Here is a 24,003-nt window from a genome sequence, read left to right on the forward strand (position 1 = left end):
TGCAGCGCCTAGCACATGGGAGCGCCCTCTCGCTAAGGCCGGCCCAAGAAGGAGTCTGGGCTGCCTCGCCTTTCCAAACCGCGCTTTCGCCGTGCGCCGCGGAGTCACGAAAACCTTGTTCCCAAAAGGACACCCCCCCCCCCCCATCCCCTCCCGCCTGTGGTGGGCTTTGGTCCCGGCCCTGCTTTCCCGGCGAAGCTGACTGTGTCCTGGGCTGTCACTCATGGGACTGGCCGGGAGGGGAAGAGCTGCCTGGAAAGGCGAAGGCGAAGGCAGCCCTCTGACGCCCACAGCGAAGCGCGCAGGCAGCGCACGGGGAGCCGCGCTACCTCCGGGCCACTAGACACACGCCGGCTGCTCTGGAGCGCCCTGAAGGGCAGGGAGCGGAGAGCTGGGCTGGCCTCGGGCTAACCTGACTCGGGAGGGAGCGGCCCCAGAGGAGGGAGCGGCCCCAGAGGAGCGCACGGCAGCGGGTGTGTGTGGCGGTGATTGCGGGCGAGGGGGGGTGACGCCTGCCTGGAACACGGGCAGGAGAGCATTGCAAATCCGGCTGTTCACCAGCAGAGATGGGGAGCAGAGCCCTTTATTGCCGTGACACTGCCAGCGCCCCCCTCCCGCCTTCCCCCCGGCTGTCTGTGGGGCCCGGGAGCCGTCCGCCGAGGAGCCGATGCGCACCGGCCGGGGCCTGGTGCGGGCAGAGCGCAGCGCCTTCCCGGACCGGCCGTGCCCACCAGCGCCCCGCAGGGCCCCGGGGGACGAGGGGGGTGGTCGGGCTGGCTCGGGGACCGCCGCAGCCAGCGCCCGTCGCTCCCCAGGCGGGGCGAGTCCAGGAGCACCGGTCCGAGCCGCTCCTCGCCTTTGTCCTGCGCGGCGGCCGGGGACGCGCCGTCGGGCGTGGGTCGCTCTCCGTGTCCCCAGCGCCGCCTCGCCACAGCCAGGAGCCCCGGGCAGGAGTCCGGCTCCCCGCGGGGAGCAGCTCCTCCCCGCCGGCCCGCCCGGGCCCCTTCACATGGCCGGGACGAACCTCTCCACGGCGCCGGGGTAGGGCGCATGGCGCAGGTAGGCGCCCGGGTTGTAGCCGTGGGCCAGGCCGGGGCAGGGCCCGGGCCGGGGGGACATGCGGCCGTAGAAGTCCCGGCTCTCGCCGCCCAGCGGGGGCGAGGCGGCCAGGGCCAGGCGGGCGGGCGGGTACAGCTGGCCGGCGGCCGGCGCGTAGGGCCCTTGGCCGAGCGGCAGGGGCGCGCTGGGGCCCGGGTACGGGTAGGGGAGAGCCGCGCCGCCGCAGGCCGGGCTGGGGTAGGCGGCTCCCCCGAAGGCGCAGGAGCTGGCGGGGGCCGGGGCCAGCTGGGGGCTGAGCGGGCGGGCCAGGAGGCGGCGCGGGGCGGGCGGGTAGCCGGCGGCCGGCGGGCTGAAGGCGGCCGCCCCGTCGGGCGGGTAGCCCGGGTAGGTGGAGAGGTCGCTGCGCTTGAAGCGCTTCCTCCGGCGCAGGAAGCTGCCGCTCTGGAACATGTCGCGGGCCGCCGGGTCCAGCGCCCAGTAGCTGCCTTTGCCCGGGCGGCCCGGCTCGCGGGGCAGCTTGACGAAGCAGTCGTTCAGGGTCAGGTTGTGGCGGATGCTGTTCTGCCACTTGCGCGGCCCGTCGCGGTAGAAGGGGAAGCGCTCGGTGATGAAGCCGTAGATGCCGCCCAGCGTCAGGCGCCGCTCCGGGGCGTGCGCGATGGCCATGGCGATCAGGGCGATGTAGCTGTAGGGGGGTTTGCCCCGCTGCAGCGGCCGCTTGCGCCGCCGGCCCCCGCCCCGCGCCGCCGCCTCCGGGGGCCCCGGCTCCGCTTTCCCCAGGGGCAGGAGCAGGAGGCCGGGCTCCGCCGGGCTGGCCCCGCACGGCGGCTGTTGGCTCTCCGCCGTCATCCCCGGCTCCGGGCGAGTCCCAAAGCCCCCGGCGCAGCGCTGGGAAGGGCGGGCTCAGTCCAGGAGGGGCCCTGCCCCGGGCGCGCTGGGGCGCCGGCACTCACGGCTGGTGGGCGCCGGGCAGGATCGGTCTCCGGGCCGCCCGGGGCAGGCAGGTGGGTGGCTCCAGACCCAGGGCTGCGGGAGCTGCTGCCCCCATCACCATGCGCTTGTGTCCGGCCGGGCGCCGGCAGCGGGGCCGGGAGCAGCCCCCGGGGCGCACCGGGCAGAGGGGCGCCGCTGCGCTCGCTACGTGTCCATGGCCCCGGCGCGCAGGTCACCCCGCCGGCCCGACACAGGAGATGCCAGGGCGGGACCGGCTCCTTTTATGCCGCCTGCTGAGCTGCGATCTCCGGCTCCTTCTGTGCCTGCCGTACCTGGGCACCGGCACTCCTACCTGCCCGGGACACCGCCTCCGCCCCCAGCGCCTTAAAGAGACAGGCCAGGCCCGGGGCGCACCCCGCCCTGACGCGCCCTGGCAGCCGGGAGGAGCCGATGCCCTAACCCTTCCCCCCGCCGCCCCAGGTAACTCCTGTCTCCCGCCCCGGGCCCCCGGGAGGCGAACGGGCGCGGTTCGGGAGGAGAGGTCCCAGCCCGGATTGCAGCGCGCCCACACCCGCCCCCCAGAATCGGGACGCGAGCCCCGTGGGCAGCGCGCACCCAGGAGAAGCGCGCAGCTCTTCCCCAGTGTCCGCGCAAGGCGCAGGCAGAGGGGCGCGCTGGGCCGGGGGGAGACACCGGGGAGCCCACCAGGACCTGGGACTAGACCTCGGTCACCTGAGGCGGGCGCGTCCTTGGAGACAAGGAGCTGGAGAAGGGGCCGGGCGTTCCCGTCGGCGTGTGCAGCGCCTGGCACGCTGGGAGCAACGCGGCCAATTACAGCGAACAGCGGTAACCAAAGGTGCCTGACAAGCGGCCCCCTGCCCGGCTCCGGTTCTACAGCAAGCAGACAGAGAGGGCGCGTCCCGCTCTGATCAGTTCAGAAACAAAGCGCGGCGGGGCTGGGCTGGGACTCGGAGCAGGGCGACCGCGGCGCTGCGCGGAGAACCGGAGTCCAAACGGGGAGAGCCGTGTGAGATCGACGGGAGGCGCGGGCTGGGCGGGTTAGAAGCGGGTTTCTCTGGGCCCGGGGCACGGCTACCGGACTGAGTTACCATGAGCCGCGTCTGAGCTGCCCCGCCTGCTGGCTGCGATACACTCCCTGCCGCACCAGCTGCATTGCAAACCGGGCGCTGGGTGCGCGTCCCCAGCTACCGCGAGCTGCGTGCGGGCTTCTCTGTCATCGGACCAGCTCCTGCCCCGGAGCAGAACTGGGGGTCGGTTCTGTGCTGGTGAGATGGGGGAGGGAGGAGCAATGCCGGGCTCACTTTCCCCAGCTGGGCTGGGCTGGGCGGCGAGCAGCAGGAGCTGCTGCTCTCTGCATTCCCCTGACCCAGCCCAGGTGGGGAAAGTGACTTGGGTGCAGGGAGCCCAGGCCTTTGCTCCTCGCCTGCCCCCCTCACAGACCGCTGGGGTGCACGGAGCAGCAGCGGTGGAGGGGGAAGCCAGCAGCACTACCAGCCACTCAGTTTCCCCAGGTGGGCGCAGGAGGGAGTGCAGGGGGTTAGGGGTGAAGGGGGGCACCCACTGGGGCAGCACCCATGGGAGGGAGGGGGTGGCACTCGGAGTCTTGCTGTGTGAAAGGAGGCACCAGTACAAAAAGTATGAGAGCTCTCTGCGTTTTCACTCCACTCCTTGTCCCCTTCTCTACCAGATTTTTAGCTGGGCCCGGCTGGTAAACAGGGCAGGAAAAGGGCGTGGGCTGCTCTGCACCAGGGTTCGACTGCCAGGCCCAGTCCCCCACGAGCACTCACAAAACTGCGAGGAGGAGCCGGCTGGCAACTGTGCGGCCCTGCGCAATGGACCCCCCCAGGAGGGTGTGGCTTTGAGGGCCAGGCCAGGGGTAGCCCTCAGCATCGAGTGAGACAGGCATGCTGTCATCACTGGCCCATGCCAACTCACTGCCCCTGGTCAGAGGGGTAGCAAAACCTATTCCTGTCCCTGTGTGTTCCCGGGGTGCCTCTGGGCATCCTGTCCTGAGCTGCAGGGGGCTTTGTGCACAGGCCTCTCCAGCCGCTGACTCTGCCCCTGCTCCCTACAGAGGTCAGGGCAGGCTTTGGGCCATCAGCAGAGCAGGTTGGACACTGCAAAAACAGCCTCCGCCAACCGCCATTCACAGGGGGAAGGCTCAGCTGTGTTCCTCCCCCTCCTCAGTCACTTGCCTTGTGAACAGGATGGGCTCGGCGCTCATGTCTGGGGGATGGCTGTTCTTTGCATGAACGTTCAGGCGTGCAGAAGGGTGTGCATGGGCGTGCAGGAATATCTGCTCAGTTCACTACTGTCAGTCCATTGGCCAGTCAGGGAGCACAAGTGCCAGCCCCTGACTCAGTAGAAAACACACCCACCCAGCGGCCCACCCGCTCGCTCCTGGGGGCTATTGCAGGTGGACATAGCTGGTGAGGAGGAATGAAAAGGGGAACATTTAGATGAAGAGGGGACACAAAGGGTCTGCTATAGCTCAGATATAAGTGCTGAGTCTGGTGCAGGAATCATTGGGGGGGGGGGGTGTCTTAGCCCTTAAAATCTGTCAGTCAAGGTGGTACAGCTGGGTGCAACCCAAGGAGCGGGCCCTAAAAAAAAGGGCCTCGCTCTGGTTTCTAAAAAGAGAACAAAAAGACAGATGTTTTTAGTTATGCCTCATCTGCACGAGGTCGATTGTTCATCCTGCTTAAGTCAATCTGTTGCTGATTTAAAAAAAAAAATGACCTCCAGTCCTTTAATGTGAGGGAAAGTGTGCTAAATTTGGATCAGCGTTGGCCACAATAAAAAACTGCCTCTTTAACAAATAAAGTTTTGAAAGATAAATCTGGGTCAACATTTTTCCATCCAAATTTCACAGTTTAAATGATGTACGGGCCAAGGGGGGAGTGTGGAGGAATGGTGCGGGGGGGAGCGGGGGGAGCAGTCTCTGTGTGTGTCACCGCTTGCCTCCCTCCCTCTGCTGGGAGGAAACAGGGAGACTCTCAGCCCTGCGCCTGGCCGGGTCGGAGCACACAGCTCATGACCTCCATCTAACCCTAAGGGGGTCACAGCCCCCAGTCTGAGAACCAATGGCTTAGAACAAAGGGAAGTTCTGCTCTCTACAAGATCTAAATGGTGCAGACTCATATCCCTTTTGCTATCTGACTACCACTAGCGGTTACAAATATGGACACAGAAGAGGCCAGGCCGGATCCTCTCATCCACTCAGGCAGGCCCAGTGGGGAAGAAAACCATCTCAGTACAGATCTAGTGCACAACCTAAGCCCTGCCTCAGGGCTGCGGGAGGGGAGAGCCGGAGCGGGTGCAGCCACGAGCATGGAAAGCCTCGTTCGCTGTATAAAATGGAAGTGGTTCCACTGGGTGCCCATTTATCTGCATCTAGTGGTGTTAGCGCCTCATGCCAATGATACAGAGTCTACAGGGTGGGTGGGTGCGTGCATGCGTGCACATAAGTGCATGCATGCAAGCAGGGGATGTTTGGCTGTGTGAAAAGCCCAGAGCCAGAGTCTGGATAGCTCAGGTGGATTTCACCTCAACAACCTCCTCCCCCACCCAGAACCTGACTGAATACTTTGTGTGCGGAAGAAATGACCTTCACTCAGAGGAAATACATTGAGAGTTTGCCCTCAGTATTAGGAATAGCGCATACTAACCCTTCCTCAGTCCTAGACAACACACCATTCATCCAGTGTCCTGTTAACCCAAATCACCACGTTTAAGCAGCAGATTAAACTTATTTAATAACTGATTACTTTAACTATGAAAGACTTTGAACAACAAAACGCAGCAGACAACACCATGGGCAGCAAAGATAGGAGCTAAGGAACCAACCCTGAGTTTCTAGATTCAACACCGGAGATTGTTTTTGTCTTCTGTTAAAATAGTTACCACTGAACAGTGACAAGGTCAGGGTCTTGCCAAATGTTGCTATTTTGCGAACAGCAGCTATGTAAATCCATCATGTCCATTAAAAAGGGAAGCCAGACTCTTACAGGGAATAAACAAAGCACTTCAATGGTCTCTTTGGAAGCTGAAAATTGCATGCTATGCTTGATTGCAGGCCTGGTGAGTTTTGCATCACTGCTGTCCCACCCACGCCACTATATGTCGGCTCCTCATGAAAATCTCCCGGCCAGCGTCTTTGAATAGCTCCTAGGCTGCCAGCGTGAGAACAGGCTCTTTATAGTTTGCCTATCAAATCACCAGTTTGGTCAGTCCGCTTACAGGTTAATGAAGTTTAATTCCATAATAATACTAACAAATCAGCGACCCAGTCCAGCTTTATTTGGAAGTTATGGCTGGATGAGGAGCTGGCTTGAGCACAGCTGAAATTCACTACTTCTCAGGGAGCCTACACCAGTTTATACACCGTTTCAGTCCCACTTATCGGGGCAAGGAATATTGCAACAACAGACCTTAATAAAGGCTAGTGGTAAATATCCTTGGACCCAGCTTCACACATTCATAACCCATTTCCCTATGCTCCTGGGGGAATTCTCAGTTCAGAGCAATGCTCTTTGGGTTATAAGATGCACCAGCTATTTTTCGGAGACTGATGGACTGTCTGCTGAAAGCGCATGAAAACCATGGTGGTTTTCAAGAAGGCTTGGAAAGAACTTCTGAAGCACTTTTGAGCAGCATTTCAAGAGATGGTAATGACAAAAGGTGTGAGTATGGACCCAAACAAACATTGCTAAGAATACAGAGAAATAAAATAGGTATTTTTATGGAGCAGAGAGAAAAGGCAATGGCCCAGGCAATGATGGAGGCTAAATATCCTACCAACAAGAGAATAGAGAAGTCTTTATAGGGCTTCCTTCACCTCATGAACAAGGAACACCACCCGGCCATTTTCAGAGCAGAGCCACACTTGAACACTTTCATAACACATTATATGGTCAAAGAACTTTACAAACATGAATTAATCTAAATGCATTGAGCTGACAGAGGCTATGATTCAACTAGTTGATGGATTTGATAGTAAATATCTCAGGAGACTTACCCCAGGCCTTTAGATAGCAGAGATGAGAGACTTGGGAATGAGAAGACATGCTGTACGCCTTTCTCAGGGTTGGCCCCATCATAACATTCAGATAAGCAGGATCCTAACAGCAAGTGTTGACTGGAGGCCGGCCGGAAGAAAACCCTGTGGAAGCCAAAGTTGGATATGATTTCTCAGTGACGCAATGAAGGCCAAAAGTGATTGGAATGAGAAGTGAACAGAAGTGAGGAAACCAGCATGGCCAGCCTCAGAAGTTTGAGTTAGCCCTCCCACAAAATCATGAGATTGGCCCAACAATTAGGAGATTTTATTTTAAAACAATTATATCATGTTCTTTGTCTTCCGATTTTTGAAAAAAGAAGAAAAAACAGAAGAAAAGAAAAAGAAAAAAAGAAGATACAGTCATTAATTACTTTCACACACATTATTATTTCTGCCAGATCCTTGCCTCATTTACTGCATGGGGTGAATGGTTCACAATGAATGAAGCTAAGAGAACATAATGAATGGGGCAGGGAGCCCTGGCTCATTCTGGGTCGACTTCTGTTTATAAATTACAACAGTCTAAATCCATGGTCTGAAATTACACCAGTGTATCAGAGAGCCAAATGTTCCTTTCACAGGTTGGCTGGTGCGCAAACGGAACAGTGAAGATAAGACCAATTTATTACTAAAACAAGTTTTACAAATAACAATAATTGGAATGATTAAAATAATTGATTTTTAAATGAGATTTTAATTTTCACAGAGAAAGTAATTTTAATTTTGGTATGGGCAAACTTTATTCTGACATTTCTTGATGTTTATGTGCTTGACTTTGCCACCTAAATAATACTTTTTAACACAGTTTTTGTGTGGACAATATACAATTTTATATTTAAAAGTTCATTAGAATATTGCAATTTAAAAAAAAAAAAATCACCAAAATATTTGAATGTCAGGAAATCAGCTTCACTCTGCGCACATCCCTGACCATCTAACACCTCCCAACATAGTCCTGGGACATGTCACCTGCACAGCATAACTCTTCTATCCTTCTGCTAGGAACAACGCGTCTCCACTTAACTATCCTGCACTGTCTATTCATGCAAACCACCCACACTTTCTATATTAGCCAGCTCCTAGCCAGAGCATTCTGCACTTCACCCTCCTGTTTCTGAACCAGATACAGCATCTTGCTTTCTTCTCACATTCCACATGCAGACCAAAGATCAAGCCATATCCCTGCTTCAGCCAAGAGACTGCAACACTTTCATATCATAAGCTCTCCATGCAGTTCATAATCACTCTTCCTTTCCCACATCACTTCACTGTAAACCTGCCTTGTCCAGCCTTAATTTACAGTCTAGAGACACCGCAATCTTAATCCCACTTTACCAAATCTCTCTGAGGGCAAATGACTAAACGTTGTCAATCTCCAAGCACTTTTCAGTAGCTTGATAATGCCACTCCAGTAATCTGTTAGGGTTTTATACTAGTGCCCATCACTGTGGCATCTGAGAACCCTCGAGATTAGCACTATGATGTTCTAAAAAGGCTTTATGGAATCGTGGTTCTTCCCCCTTTTTGGATTGAAGGAAACTGCTGGGGGTAGGGTTGGTGCATGTTGGTAGGACGTAGAGCCACTTTTGTCATGCCGGTCGTGATGGAAAAGTGTTATCAATGAGGCAGGGTTTGGATAGATGTTGGTTAGGGAGTTTTAAGTCCATAGAACTAAAAATAGCTGTAATTGCAAAGACATAATGTGCTAAATAGCCCCTTTAGGTATTTTGAAAACAACGTTTCATGGTTGGAGCTTGTTGGAAAATGGGGAACAAAAACGGCAAATTTTTTGTGGAAATTTTGTTTGTGTCAACATTTTCTGGCCAGCTCGATAAATCATTGGGATATGATGGCCCAATCCTGCAGTCCTTACTGGAGCAGAACTCCCCTGGAAGTCAGTTTGCTCAAGTAAGGACCACAACATTTGGTCCTAAGTGAGGAAAAGTGGTTATTGCACATGGTCAGGAACGTTCTTCTTTTGACCGACCGTACAGCTCCTTGGCCAGTCGTCATCTGCATGAATGACAGGAGTCCAATTGAACCAAAGGATCTATGATGATTTATGGCAGCAAAGGACTTGCCCCTCTGCTTTTTGATATGCACGTGCCCTATATGTGCATAAATCCAAGTAGTACATGTTTTTAAAAGCATTCTTCTGTCGGTTGGGTGCATATTTCAATAGCAAGGTAAGTTTTAAGAGACTGACTCTCTGCCTTAATTTTGAACATCCCAATTTTAGCATTTCCATTGTCAGTCCATTTTATTAGCATTTAAAACATCTTTTCATTTTTGTCTGTCAAAGATTGTGCCGTATTTTTTGATGTAGAGCAAGAAAACACATTGTTAAGAAGGTTCATTCTCATTAATAGAGATCTGTTAAAGTGAGCTTCATCCTATGGTTGACATGCGAGTTCCAGCCCAGTCATCTCACATCCTGTGATAGCAAAGAAATAGGGAAATGATCCAAGAACACAGGCAAAATGATTTCTAAAAATATCAGCTGCTCCGATCTCATTCCTCTCACCTGGCTTCGGTAGTTTTGCTTATTCAGGTTATGTTTCTTTCAATGCAAATCACAGATTTGCCAGATGCTAGACCATTATTTGCCATTATTTCTTCCAGAAATAATTTATTTAAGATCTCATAACTGTTACTAGTAATGAAGTTGTCATCCACAAAAATGGGATACTGTAATACCACGGTACAAAATATATAGAAATGACAAAATAGGTCATGCTGGTGGGGGAGTGAGACTCTATGTGAAAGAAAGTGTAAAGTCAAATACAGTAAAAATGTTAAATTAATCAAACTGTACCACAGAATCTCTATGGATAGTAATTCCATGCTGGAATAAGAGTATAGCGATAGGAATATACTACCGACCATCTGACCGGGATAAGGGTGGTGACTGAAATGTTCAGGGAGCTTAGAGAAGCTATCAAAATAGAAAACTCAGTAATAATGGGGGATTTCAACTATCCCCATATTGACTGGGAATGTGTTACTGAAAGATGGGATGCAGAGATAAAGTTTCTAGACACTATTAATGATGGCTTCTTGTGCCTGGAACCCACAAAGGGAGGCAATTCTTGATTTAGTCCTAGGTGAAACACAGGATGTTGTCCAAGAGGTGAATATAGATGAACTGCCCGGTAATAGTAACCATAATGTAATTAAATTTAAACTTCCTTGTGGGGGGGAAAATACCAAAGAAGTCCACCACAGTAGGAATTAACTTCAAAAAGGGCAACTACACAAAAATGAAAAAAAGAGTTAAATGGAAATTAAAAGGAACCATCAAAAGAGTGAAATGCCTGCAAGTTGCATGGAAACTCTTAAAAAGCACCATAATAGAGGCTCAAATTCATAGTAAGACCACCAAAACCAGCTACCATGGCTAAACAGAGTAAAAGAGGTGGTTTGAGGCAAAAAGGCATCCTTTAAAAATTAGACTTCAAATCCTACTAAGGAAAATAGAAAGAAGCATAAACCCTGGCAACTCAATTAGGCAGGCCAAAAAAGAATCTGAAGAGTAGCAAAAGACACAAAAACTAACAGCAATGTTTTGGGTTTTTTTTTTTTTTAAGTACAGATGCAGGAAGCCTGTCAATCAATCAGGGGAGCTGCTGGATGACGGAGGTGCTAAAGGAGCACTCAAAGGAAGACTAAGCCATTGTGGAGACGCTAAATGAATTCTTTGCATCAGTCTTCACTGTGGAGGTTGAGAGGCAGATTCCCACACCTAAGCCATTCTTTTTAGGTGAGAAATCTGAGGAATTGATTCGGATTGAGGTGTCATTAGAGGAAGTTTTGGAACAAACTGATAAATTAAACAGTAACAAGTGTTTGTCTGTCTGGTCTCATAGTGGCTGGTCAGACCAAGTGCCACGCCTGGGCTTACCCAGCAGGGAGGTTGTAAGTGAGAGTCCCCACCAGAGATAGATGCCGCATTTTCTGTCTCTCTCTCCTCCTTTGATGGGTGTTTGCCTTGTTTTGTTCTCCAGGAAAGAGGATCGGACTTTTAAACAGCAGCAACGATGACACTCCAGCCCAGCTCACCGAACTTCTCTTTTCCCCAAAAAGGAGATTTAGGAACACTCTTAAAACAGACTGAGACTGTCAAATAAAGGGGTTTTCCCTTCTAAAAACGCTCTCCAGCTCACGGGAAAGGGAAGCGGGGATGTTGTACAAACAAAAGCCTGACTTCATACTTTACATGCGAAAGGCTTTAGCTGTTTTTCCTTCTTTCCTGTATCCTCAATGAAGGGTTAAGAGGATTTTTAATAGTGTTTCCCATGGTACTAAGCGGGCTAAGGTCTCTGTACACCCAACCCTGAGCCTTGTTCAACACGGTTTAATGTTGGACAGGGACTGGGTTATGTCAACACTTTTGGCCCGTGTATGCCATCTAAATTAACACACACACACACACACTCAGGCACACCACACTATCCATGTGCACGCACTATTCAGATACATTTACATACACATGCAACACTATACACATGTGCCCACCCTATACATATGTGTACACACATGCACGCGCTGTCGCCTTTTTCAGATTTGTGGCTGCTTGCTGAGTTTGGGTGCTCTGGGCATCCGTCCCTTATTTCAGTGTGTAAGCAGACGCTGGGCTTTCTGGGGACTGTAGGCAGCACAGAGGGGTGCGTTCCAGGCCCTGGACTTGGCAGCAGAGAACTTGCTGCCTTTGGCCAGTTGGTTGAAAGTATCACGGCAGGGAGAAATCCCAAAGGTACCAGGGAGTGTCCATCACTGTCGGACTAATATTATAATTGCTGTGCGAAAGGCAGATCAGACAAATGCCAAAGCAAGCAAGCTCCACGCAGAGGCTTTTCTTTACTGTCTAGAGGAGATGGGGTGGTCCCTGCTCAGTCCGGGAGGTGTTTTCTTCCTGTCACTTGTAATACAGCTCCATTGTTTGGGGAGTGTCAGTTCTTTCTCCAAAACTAGTCTGGGCAACACTGACAAGGAAGACGGAGACAGAAGAGCTAATCCTGGGGGAGTGACTCATCTTGGCACGGAGATGTGCAGAGAGGTGGTGGGGATGAGAAGTTCAGGAAGGACAAAGGGGAACGGAGTAGTAAAATCGTGGTTTAACTACTGCACAATCTAAAGTTGAAAATGGCAATGGTCCAAACCTTGGCAGTGGCTATGGCAACTCAATCTCTCTGCGCACTTTCCAACCAGAGCTGTAGCTTGGATTGATTCTCATTGGCCACGTCTACACGGCCACTTACTGCGGTAGAATTGCCCTCGCCCGGGAGGGGTGTAAGCCACCCGCCTGAAGGACATCAATTGCACCGACCTAAGCGCCAGCAGCGCCATGTCAGCGGGGGAGCGTCTCCCACCGCCCAAGCTGCCGCCTCCCACCGAGGGGGATTTGTGAGGCCGACTGGAGAGCTCTCCCCTGTCAGCACAGAGCGTCTTCACCAGACGCGCCGCAGGGACGCAGCAGCATGGGTGTCTAAGTCCCCAATGGTCAGCAGTTGCAAAGGCACCTGGACGCTGACGCTGCCTCACCTCAGAAGCCTCGCTCCGGCCGAAGCCCAGGAGACCCCGAAGCTGGATTCTCCAACCATGCGGGTGATCACCTAGCTCAGGCCCCCAGCAGGAGGCCTGGATGCAGGCCCCCAATGGGGGGGGGAGGGCAGAACAGCACAGGCACATGAGAGCTGGGCGCCCAGGGACATGGAGGGTGAGCGTCGGAGAGGTCTTGAGCATGAGCAGGGGTGTGTGTTCCAGTTGCTAGGCCAGGGCTACCGCAGTGCCTGATCTGGTTTGGGTCCCTGACTCCAGGAGAGGGTTCGTGGTGGAGGACCCTGAGCAGAGGGAGGGACTCATCTCTTGCCCCCACTGTTAACCTTTGGCCATGAAAAAAAATGGCTCATTTAATCCTGCTCTTTGCGCTCTGTCTCACCGTCAGTTTTTTTAATCCATGACCACACTTTGCGCCTCACCCCAGGGCGATGCCGCGTCTTTAGCAGCCTTTTGCGCTGGACCTTGTCCAGGGCTTTTTGGAGTCTAAATAAATGATGCCTCCTTTTACCCACTGCTTTGCTGACATGTTCAAAGAATTCTACAGGGTTGGTGAGGCGTGATTTTCCTTTGCAGAATCCAGGCTGGTGAGACCCTATCAGATCATTCCAAGGGTTTTTTTTTTTAATTCCATTTTTAATGATCATTTCAATCAATGTAACGGGCACAGATGGAAGGTTTATGGGGCTATGATTCCATGGATCACCCATTGAGTCTTTTTTAAATATGGGTACAACATTTGCTCCCCTCTAACCTCTGCCACACTCACTGTGTTTTTAAGGAGAGATTGCATATTTTTGTTAAAAGCTCAGCCACGTCATAGCTAAGGTCCTTCAGAATATTGGGATGCATCCCAGCTGGGCCTGGTGACTTACTACTTTATAAACTAATCAGTTTGTTCCAGCACCTCTTCTTCAGACCTTTCAATCTCTGATAATATCTCATCTTTATCTCCAGGAGAAAGGAGGCCCCGGGCAGGTAGCTGCCCACCATCATCTGTGGTGAAGACGGATTCAGAGAGATCATTTAGCATCTCAGCAATATCGGCAGCCTTGATTTTTCAAAACATTTAAGGAAACTTTTCTCATCTCTGACCCGCCCACCAGGTCTTGATTCCCATTCCCTGAAATTACTTCTCCCAATATCCCTGTAAGGTGGGCAAGTATGTACCGTTATTATCCCTGCTTTAGAGATGGAGGTGGGGAAACCAAGGCAGAGAAGTTAAGTGACTTGCCCAGGGAGCCAGTGTCAGAACCATGGCTGGAACTGCAGCTGTGCCTCCCTCCCCCTCCTCCGCTCAGACCCTGAGATCAGGCTTCTCTGGCTAGCTGAGCGCCTGCCTTGACTTTGCTTCAGAGGTGGGTGTTCGAGGAGTTCTGATCTTTGTCTCTGCACTTCAACCCAGACCCTCAAAGCACTTAGATGTTGGGCACTTGTCCCCGAGGCGCCCTGCTGCTAAGTGAAATCCTCAGCACCTAACGCCTATGGATGGCAATGGGAGTTAGGCACCTCACCTGTTCAGGTGCTTTTGAAAAATCCCACTGGGTGTTCCTACCTTTGCAGCTTCCTGCCCCACAGATATCTGCTGGCCAGCTGGAAGACACATGACCTTTAAGCCAGGCCTCTGAAGAGTAAGCTGGAGAAGCGCACGAGAAAGACGAGTGAGAGACATTCAGAAAAATATTTCTTGTGAGACGATCAAGGCAGTCCCAGCCCTAAACACCTAAACCAGTGACACTCAGACCACAGTGGTGCAGGAGCCGAATTAGCGATCAACATCACCCAACCAAGCCAAGTAGTGTGAATTCATGGTTTCATTTACTGTAGATTCATATTTAAGCAGCACGACAGGGGAAATAGTTAGTTTATATATCTTATTCTCACAGCAAAAGGACTGACTCCGTATTATTGTTTTATCGACTAGAATTGGTTAGCAACATGGTAAAAGCCTCCTGACTGGTAAATGATGAAATCACGCCACGTTTCAATATCATGCGCTGCAAAGAGCCACAGGAGACACTTATTAAAGAGCTACTTGGGGCTCTCAGGCCTCAGTCTGAGTATCGCTGACCTAAAATCATATTGGTCAAAACAGGGTCAATCCCTCACCTCTCTGGACCTCAATACACAGACTCATTCCATTATTTTCCCCATGGCATTTGGCTAGACGAGGATATAGCCGACGGTGACCGGCAGCTGACCCACCACAGTCTCTGCATATTTGGCAAAGGTTGCAGGGCCAGATGAATCCCAAAGGGAGGTGGATGCAAGGGGATCGCTCGTTATTTGATCGAGCCGTTGGGCTGTGTATGTTTGGCTATAAGTGGCTGATCATGGATTCACCAAGGGCAAATCATGCCTGACCCACCTGGTTGCCTTCCATGATGAGGTGACTGGCTCTGTGGATGTGGGGAAAGCGGTGGACGTGATATATCTTGACTTTAGCAAAGCTTTTGATACCGTCTCCCACAGTATTCGTGTTAGCAAGTTTAAAAAGTATGGGTTGGCTGAATGGACTGTCAGATAGCGTGACAGGGTCAGACTAGATGGCTACTGGAGAGTGCTGGAAGGCCGATATATTAGCCCCAGGCATGGCCAGTCCCTTCTCCCCTAGTAGCTGAGCAGGGGTTACTTACTCCAGGTTAATTAACACACCTGGAACCACTCAAGGCCCCGGCCTGGACTTGTTAAAAGCCTCCCCTGCAGAGAATGGGTGCGGCTGGAGTTGTGGGAGTGAGGTGAGCCACCAGAGTGTGTGAGCCGGCAAGACGCTGTCGGAAACCAGGAGGGTTACGGAGAAGGAGCAGGACGCCGGCAGGAGAGAACCCTGCAGCTACAAAGCCTGGGGGAGGGACAAAGCCTGCCCGAAGAGGGCAAAGGACCTTTCCCAGGCCTGAGGGAAGAGACCCTGCCCGAAGGTGAAGATAGAACTGCACATTTGGTTCCGCACTACCACGCCCAGTGGGGCTGTCCGCTGTCAAGAGCCTCCCTTGGCAAGGAGGCCAGGAAGGGCCCCTGTCCGAGCAGGGTCCGGACGTTAAGTCAATGGTCATGGGGAAGTAACCCAGGAAAGCCAGCAGCTTTCCTGAAGCCACAGAACAAGGCTGCTACTTGTCGGGTCCCTGGGTTGGGGCCTGGAGTCCAGGGTGGGACTGGGCCCCCTGCCAGCCATTCATTGGCGGGATAAGAGCCTAGGGGGGTGGTGAAGCACTGGGATGGGTTACCTGGGGAGGTGGTGGAATCTCCATCCTTCGAGGTTTTTAAGGACAGCAGCAATTGTCCGAAAAAGCGCTACCTGCCCCAACGTCTGGCTGCTCTCAAAGAGCGGAAAACAATGATATCAGTGACAGCCCATCACAAACCTCTTTTTTGGTGCCAAACCGCTTTCTGCCCCGCCCTCCCGACATTGCTGGCAGGAGGGCGGCATCCCTGCCAGGGAACGGACTGGAAGGGCTGGCTTTTTTTCATCTCGGTACATCTGGGCCTAACCTTGCCAGCTCTGAACTAATCCAGCCATTGCTCATCAGCGCTGTCAGGTTAGCTGTTCAAACTAGCTTGTGACTCATCCTCATTCTTCATCCATGTGTCACCAAGACAGTGGGCGGCAACAGGAAACTCCCCGGCTCGTTCTTTTGTACATACCCATGTCAAACAAAAGAATGCCTGCCAGCGGTAGCTTGCTAGAGGCCCTGGCTCTGGCGAAGGCTTGGAGCGGGCAGGCCATGCAGGATAAAAAGCCACCTGGCACCTATCCTGCAGTCACCCATGCGCGATCTCTCCGTGGGCCAGAAGAAGAGCTCTGTGCAGCTGGTCTCTGTCACCAGCAGAAGTTAGTCCAATACAAGGTGTTACCTTACCACCCTGTCACACTATTCCTAGACCGAGAACTAGGTCGTAAGCGACCATTCAAGGGACTGACAATTTGCTGCCGACCCGAGGTGCTCTCCTGCCATAGGTGGGACAGGGGGTGAGATTTTCAAAGCCATTTTGGCAGGTTAGACACGTTTCTCCCATTCAAAGGTCCACGCTGCTTTGCAAATCTCAACCAGGCTGTGGGTTCCCTGTGTGGTCTCTTGGGGCAGGTGATTGCCTAATACCGGTGAACTCCACCCAACAGGCATCTGCTCCTGCATAACAAAGAAGGGAGTAATCCTTCCTCCTTTCCCAGGTGACACCTGAGGTTCGGAGTGAGGCAAGAGGGCAGATCCACGCACAGCCATTTTCCAACAGGGTCATGACCAGGGCATAACCGGGATGCAGCAAACACAGCACAAACGGTAGCAGTGCCCACACACAGCACGGCTGCCAGCTGTATTTTGTAACCGGCATTTAGCGCTGCTCAGAACCAAGCTTGTACAGGGCTGTTGCTCAACCTAGTTACAGAAACACGGCCGTACCACAGTGCAGACAAGGGCATAGAGCCGTGTCACGCTCTGCGCTCCTCCCAGCTCCCTCTCTCCGGGAAACCGCTGCACAGGGGATTGCACCATAGGCGGTCTCACTTGAGCCCGCACTTCCAGTGTGCTGCCTGTATCCACAGCAGGACCAGACTGGTTTCTCTTGGCCGGTTCCTGCTACGGCTACTGCAACATGCGTCTCTTTGGCAGCATCCAGTATCGTTGAGCAGCTGCACTGTCCCGCTAGCGACGCCTGCCTGGTGCAATGGAGACTCGGTTAGCGCGATCAGATGCTGCAATAAGGAACGTGCTCGGGATCTGTGGCCAGGAGACTGTCCAAACCTCCTGCTAGAAGGTGCTAGCTTGTGTAAGAACAGGTGTCAAGCAGACTCACAGAGCCTGATGTCAGACAGCCAAACAAAGAGTGCCGCTAGAGAACCAAGGCATTGCACGGCTGACATAGCCAGGTGTAGGAGCACAATCCACAGCCCTTCGGTGCATGGGTACCTGCCTGAGATCTCAGACAGGATTCCTAGCAAACACCCGAACCTCCCCATGTGGGCATGAGCACCTGTTGTGACAGAGAAACCATCATGGGGGTGACATGAGACATCACGCTATGCCTGGATAGGCTCCTGAGCTCAACAGAAAAGGATCCATTGTTGGCAGTTCATACTGGCACTAACGACACTGTCCCAGGATCTCTCGCAGATTGCAGGTGACTGCAGGGAACTCGGAAGCCTGCTGAAGAAGACTGTCCAAGCAATCTTCTCTGAGGTCCTTCCTGCCCCGTGAGCAAAGGAAGACAGACGGCAGAAGATTCTGGCTAGGTAAGTGGTGGAGGGCTTTGGTGGTGTGGAACTTTGGTTCACCTTCTCTGGAGAGAGGGAGCTGTACAGTCTGGATGGCCTCCACCTCTGTCGGAGGGGACCAATCTCTTCAGGGACAGGCTGGCTGGAGTAGCCAGGAGGGTGTTCAACTTAAAAAAGGGAAGGGGGAAAGAGGGAAGAAGTGAGCACGCAGCGAAAACCGAGATGCTGAAAACAAAATGAATTAAAGAAAACAAAGGACACGAAGAGAGAAGATTCTTGACTTGCCTCGTCACCCGTGCTTGGAGCCTGGGTAACAAACAAGGGGAACTGTTGAGAAGCGTAAAGGTGAGTTAGGTGCTGGCATTGAAACCTGGGGGGGAGATTTCTGTGATTGGAACGGCTGGCTCAGGCAGTCTATTTAGGAAGGACCGAGTGGGCAAAAGGGGAGGGGGAGAGGCATTCGGTGCAGTGTTTAATTTGCAATGATAGAGGTGCCAGGGCTTACGCCATTTGTTTTTTCCTTTCATATCTGAGGTGGCAGGGCTGTGAACTGCCAGGCCCAGAGTTGCTGGGAGTTCAGCCCTGGCACAAACCAACCACTGACTGTGTTAAAAAAAAGAAAAGGCATTACTTGTTTGCAAGTCACTGATTACTCAGAAGAAAATGACCTTCTAGATCCATGTCCCAACAGATAAAGCACCCGATGGGATCTCAGCTGGGGTCTGCTCCAGATCACCAGCTCACACCAGAGAACAGGACAACTGGCTCCTTGCACACCAAGCTGTAATATGTAGGAAAATGCTGTGTGATCATGGGGGACTTCAAGTGACAGCTGCCAGAGGCCTCATGCTGCATATAGATATAAGGCCTCTGTGATAGCAGGCCCAGCTCCATCATCTGGCTGGAGATCAGAAACAATGTCCTAGGACTTAGGGGCGTGGCCACCTAGCACCCACAGTAAATATTCGGTGTGCACAGTTTGTAAGAAATCCAGTGGCTAAGAAGGATTCAGCCAAGCTCTTCTGCGAATACTCATGGACAATGGAGACCTTCAATGGAAACCCAGATCAATCTAAAAACCGCTAGCTAGACGAAAGGGGGACTAACTTCACAACAACAGCTCGACCAGATAGTTGACGGGGAAAGTAGATATTGAGTACATTTTCAGAAGTACCTAAGGGCCAGATATTAAAGGTATTTGGGTGCCTAACGATGTAGACAGGCACCTAGTGGAATTGTCAAAAGCACCCAGGCGCTTACCTTCTATTGAAAGACCATTAAAAAGTTGGTTCTTTTAGGCCCAGAGTCTCAGAGGTATGTAGGTGCTTAACTCCCATGAGTTAGGCACCTAAAAACCTTTGAGGAGCTGGTCTGTCTGCACTTCTGAAACATTTGCCCTTTCTATTCCTAAGCGGACCATGGAAAAATTAAATCCTTGTAGTAATTGTGTCAAAAAAGCAAAACCAGGTTTAATATTTCAGGAAGGTTATTCCAATTTCCTAAAGCCACATCAATTCTAAGTAAGATCTAAGTAAGATCTAAGTAAGGAATACCTTAAAAAAAGAGTCAATGAAGTTTGCGGTTTCTTGGCTGGCAAGTACAACCCACTCCTGGCCCTAAAGGTTTAGGCACCTTTGTTACAGATTTTGCAAAAGGACAAGAAACTTCCTCTCACTACGCCTACCCTGCATCTCCACACCCTAGGGAAGCACTGCAGGATTTGATCTGGGATTTCTTGACCTCTTGAGAATGAGGTCATGGTCTGGGAGAAATCAGACCTTGGGTGAGGATTCAGACCCTGGTTTATTAATAGTCTAATTACGTGTGTTTACACATATCACCTTCCACCCCCTCACTGACTCGGCCTCTTTCCTTTTTTGAAAAAAACGTGACCCTATTTCCTGGCTTTCGTGACAACCAAATCTCTGAATCGCAGAAGACGAAGGTTGGGAGGGACCTCAGGAGGTCATCTAGTCCCACCCTCTGCTCAAAGCAGGACCAACCCCAGCTAAACCATCCCAGCCAGGGCTTTGTCAAGCCGGGCCTTAAAAACCTCGAAGGATGGAGATTCCCGCACCTGCCTAGGTAACCCATTCCAGTGCTTCACCACCCGCCTAGGGAAAACATTTTTCCTAATATCCAACCTAGACCTCCCCCACTGCAACTTGAGACCATTGCTCCTAGTTCTGTCATCTGCCACCACTGAGAACACCCCCTTTCAGGTAGTTAAAGGCTGCTATTAAATACCCCCTCACTCTTCTCTTCTGCAGACTAAACAAGCCTAGTTCCCTCAGCCTCTCCTCATAAGTCTTGTGCTCCAGCCCCCTCATCATTTTCATTGCCCTCGCTGGACTCACTCCAATCTGTCCACATCCTTCCTGCAGTGGGGCCCCCCAAACTGGACACAGTGCTCCAGATATGGCCTCACCTCTGGCACCGTGGCTTTGCTGTATGATGGGGCGCATGGATTTGTAGATCCCAGTTCTATCCCCCCTTACTCACACTGAGTAGTACTTTACTCCTATTGGTTGCAGTGTACCGGGGAGGGACATCGGTGTCGCGATGCTGAGAGTTGCAACGTTTAGGCGCCTAGCCACCCAGCGGCATCCACAGCCCTCAGTTAGATGCCCAGGCTCCCTGTACATCCCATGGGGAGAGCCAGGCCCCCTACAAAGGGTATCTCCAGAAGCCAGCAGTGGTGCAGAGCGTCACCTAAGCTAGCCAGTCGGATATGCTGAGGAGGGGGGTGCCCCTGGAAGGGCATTCGGCATCCTACGGCCCAGCTGCAGGGAGGGAGGTGATGATGCCCCCTTATAACCTTTAACCCGGTGATTGGAGCACTCACCCGAGATGGGCAGACCCCTTCTTTCCCAGGACAGCCCTACCACCGGGCTATTGGGTATTCCGGGGTAGGTCTCTCTCGGTCTCCTATAGCAGCTGTTCCACTGTGTATAAACAATTAAACATTCACTGGGCCCGCAACAGAGTGGGAATGACTCTGGGGCCCCCACCTGGGAGGGGGGAGAGCCAGCTGCCACTGAATATTGAGTTATTGATCAGCAGTGGGACAGCTGCAGCCTTGGAATGGGCCAAGCATTGCCCGGAGGGGCTAGGCAGAGGCCAGAGATCCTCATCCACGGACTTGTGAATCCAGCCCAGAACTGCCTCCTGGCTGAGGGAGAGCAGACCTTTTAGCAAGATATCCAGTCTTGAGTTCACCAGCTTTCGCCCACGTCCCAGAGCCGAGCTCACAACTGGGGCAGGACTGCTGGGCCCCCGTCGCTACCACAGCCATGCTCCACGCTGAAGCACATGTGCACAATCCGCTCCTCGGACAACAATAAACCATCGGGTTCCCCAGTGGCCTGCTCTGCCGAGAGGTGATTCAGACAGAGACAGGGTAATGGCTGTCCCAGACATAGTTCACTCAGCTCCCTACCAGACCCCAGCTCCCCTCTATCCACTTCTGTACATCCTCCAAACCCCATCTTTCCCCAGGCCCCTTGGGCTCTCCGATCCATCTCACCTACCCACTCTGCCCCACCCACCCCCTCAGAGCTGGGGAGAGCCGACACTGCTAGCCTCCCCCTCACCAGAGCAGATAAACTCCTTTACGTATGAGCTCCCCCACGCTGAGGTGTCCCTCACCTTCCTCCCCGCCAATCCCAAGGAGCTCCCCACTCCTGATGGTCCGGGGTGGCATCTCCCTACGTTTCCTCTCCCACACCCCGGAGGAGGCAGGCAAAGCAAGGAAGCCCACCGACCAATCCCACCCCTCCTCCTGGGGCTCTCCCCTGCTGGGATACAATTCCTGGTACACCCCGGCCTTTCCCAGGACGTGGGCGGTGACAGAGAAGCACACGCACCCACCGCACGGTGCATGCCTGAACGAGCCCCCTCCCTCCGTCACTCAGCTGCAGCGCCAAGCTCGGACTCGGCTTTCATCAGAGAGTGATGAAAAGCCCCAGGGCCCTTGTGTTTTCTGCTACTGTGCCCTTTCGCTTCCCTAATTCTCACGCACACGGAGCCCCGGCTGCGATCGTGCAGGATGCCGCAGCTGGGGGCGGAGCAGCTCTCTCAAACCGCCAGAGCTTCCCTCGGATTCACGCTCAGCAACGCGCCTGCCAGCTAGTGCGCCTTTTCCAACTCCGCTGAGCCTCACGCCCTTGCTCTCCCGCTGTTAGGTCACACCTTCTTCTCCCCACCACCCAGCACGAAGTAGACGGAGCTTTCCGCAGCTCAGACCTAATGAAGTGCTCTTCGGCACTCAGGACTCACAAGCGCAGCTCCCCAGGTAAGGGTCAGACACACGGTAGCCTTAGCCTAAAGGAATCCAATACCACTAACATATCTGAAGACAAATGGAGAAAGTCTCAGCGAACAGCCGGAAGTTGTCTGCCAGTCACAAGTCTCAGCCCGTTTTCCTGGGACCTCGCAGCGACGCTCTGAAGTTCAGCACCCGGGCGCGACGGTGGAGAAGTGTGTGTATCTGAACGTCCCATCCCATAGGGAGATCTCGGCATTCAAACCAATGAATGTGCCGGGTGCAGTCCTTTCCATTTCAGATTGTGCATGCAAAGAATGTGTGTGCATGGAGATTTGGGGCCAGGCTCTGCTCTCACACCAGTGAAAAGTTGGGGTATTTGCCCTGAAGCCCAGAGGTTCTACTCTGGAGTGACATGGGCGTGACAGAGAGCAGAGGGCCAGGCTGTGACTAGCTGTGCATGCCACACCTGCAGCCTTCCCCTCCCCTGAGGGCCAAGACCCCTCCTGTTCCAGTACAGACTGGGAGGGGGGGGACTACACCTGCACAGGGAGGGCAAAGAAGCAGGGCCATAGCCGGTGTGCTCCCTAGCCCGCATGGAGGCCGCACCTTGTTCCTCATTCACACCAGTGCACCCGCTTTGGAATCAGCTCCGAATCCTCCACCCACTTACACCAATTAGCACGGCTGCCATTGCGCCAACACATCCCAGGGCGATATAAGTGGCAGCCACAACTCTGGGGCCCAGATCCACGGTTGGTGTAAAAAACGGGGTCATTCCCCTGACTTCAGTGGAGTGAGGCCCATTAATGCCAGGAGAGGATCTGGCCCTGAATTCCCCTGCAGGAGAGTTCAAATCAGAATCGAACCACAAGCTCGACTGACCCTGCAACGCATGCGCCTTCGCCACCCACCCGGTCCGTGGCACCAGCCCAGAAGGTACAACAGAGGGTGGTTAAGGACTCGTGGCTACGTGGCTATGTGGCTATAAACCAGAGCAGCAAGAGGAAGTTGCCTTTTCCAGCGCTTGTTGCGCTGGCTGTATTATCTGCCAGCAACCTATCCATCCAGGGCAGGAAAGAGAAACATTCCAGAGACACACTCGGCCTGGAGAGAGGGGCCGGTTCAGTCTGACTGGCTAGGCACCTTTCCTCCTTTGTTATTCATTCGCTGTGATCAGAGGAATACCCCACTCAGCCCTGCATTAACTCTTTAAGGAGGTATTGTCAAGGGGTGGCCAGCTCCTTCTCCCTGGTCTCCACTTGGCTGGGCTGCACTCTCCAGTCTTTAAGCAGTTAAGTATGGACTCAAGCCTCCTGCTTGTCATAACACACCAGGGTAAGAATTTCATGAGTGGCAGGGTAGGGCCCTGCCGGAGGGGAGCAGCTCACTGAGCTGGGCTGTGACAGCAGCTTTTAGCAGTCAGTGAAGCATGCAGAGCTTTGGAACTCTTGCTTTCCACTTCACCTGTCTACCGAGAGGCAGCGTGGCCCCGAGCCATGAGCCTTCTTCGGGAAGACAGTGCAAGACACCAGCTCTTGCCAATGCAGGCAGCTACAGCATAACCAGGGAGATTGTTCCTCTGCAGATGTTTCCGGAGCGACCCACAAAAACGCAGGCCAGCTGATGAGGGGAAAAAAGTTCCTGATCACTCTCCTACGACCAGATTCAACTCCCATTAAAGTCAGTGGAAAGACGCCATGGGCTGGATCAGGCCCTCCGTCACTGGGAGCCTCAGCTGCAGGATATGATGGCAGACACACTCCAAATGCTTGGAGAGCTCCTGCATGGCTCAGAAAAACAAAGCCTTGTTCCAAAGGGGTCCATCTGTTTGCTGGAGTCTCCTTCTGCCTGCAGCCTGCACTGCCAGATATGGCACGGGGCAAAACCAGGGAGAAACAT

The 24,003-nt window shown here is 53.3% G+C and overlaps 1 protein-coding gene and 1 long non-coding RNA gene across 2 annotated transcripts in view; both read right to left on the reverse strand.

The window, feature by feature from the left end:
- Positions 1–853: 853 nt before the first annotated feature.
- FOXE1 (forkhead box E1) lies at positions 854–1,908 on the reverse strand. The gene has a single exon (XM_067553462.1). The coding sequence runs from the start codon at positions 1,906–1,908 to the stop codon at positions 1,006–1,008; it is 903 nt and encodes a 300-aa protein (XP_067409563.1). The 3' UTR covers positions 854–1,005.
- A 2,638-nt stretch (positions 1,909–4,546) lies between these two features.
- LOC137156579 (uncharacterized) overlaps positions 4,547–24,003 on the reverse strand; it is a 33,849-nt gene continuing 14,392 nt past the window's right edge. The window contains exons 2-3 of the long non-coding RNA XR_010920829.1: positions 7,031–7,174; positions 4,547–4,643 (exon numbers count right to left, since the gene is read on the reverse strand). This is a non-coding gene — a long non-coding RNA (uncharacterized lncRNA). The remainder of the gene's footprint in view (positions 4,644–7,030; positions 7,175–24,003) is intronic.

The sequence above is a fragment of the Emydura macquarii genome, unplaced genomic scaffold, assembly GCF_026122565.2.
Source record: "Emydura macquarii macquarii isolate MOO-44397 ecotype Brisbane River unplaced genomic scaffold, CSIRO-AGI_Emac_v2 contig_1451, whole genome shotgun sequence".
Taxonomy (NCBI): Eukaryota; Metazoa; Chordata; order Testudines; family Chelidae; genus Emydura; species Emydura macquarii.

Excerpts from the sequence above, each read along its gene's own strand:
- FOXE1 (XM_067553462.1), bottom strand. The coding sequence starts at position 1,908 with ATGACGGCGGAGAGCCAACAGCCGCCGTGCGGGGCCAGCCCGGCGGAG.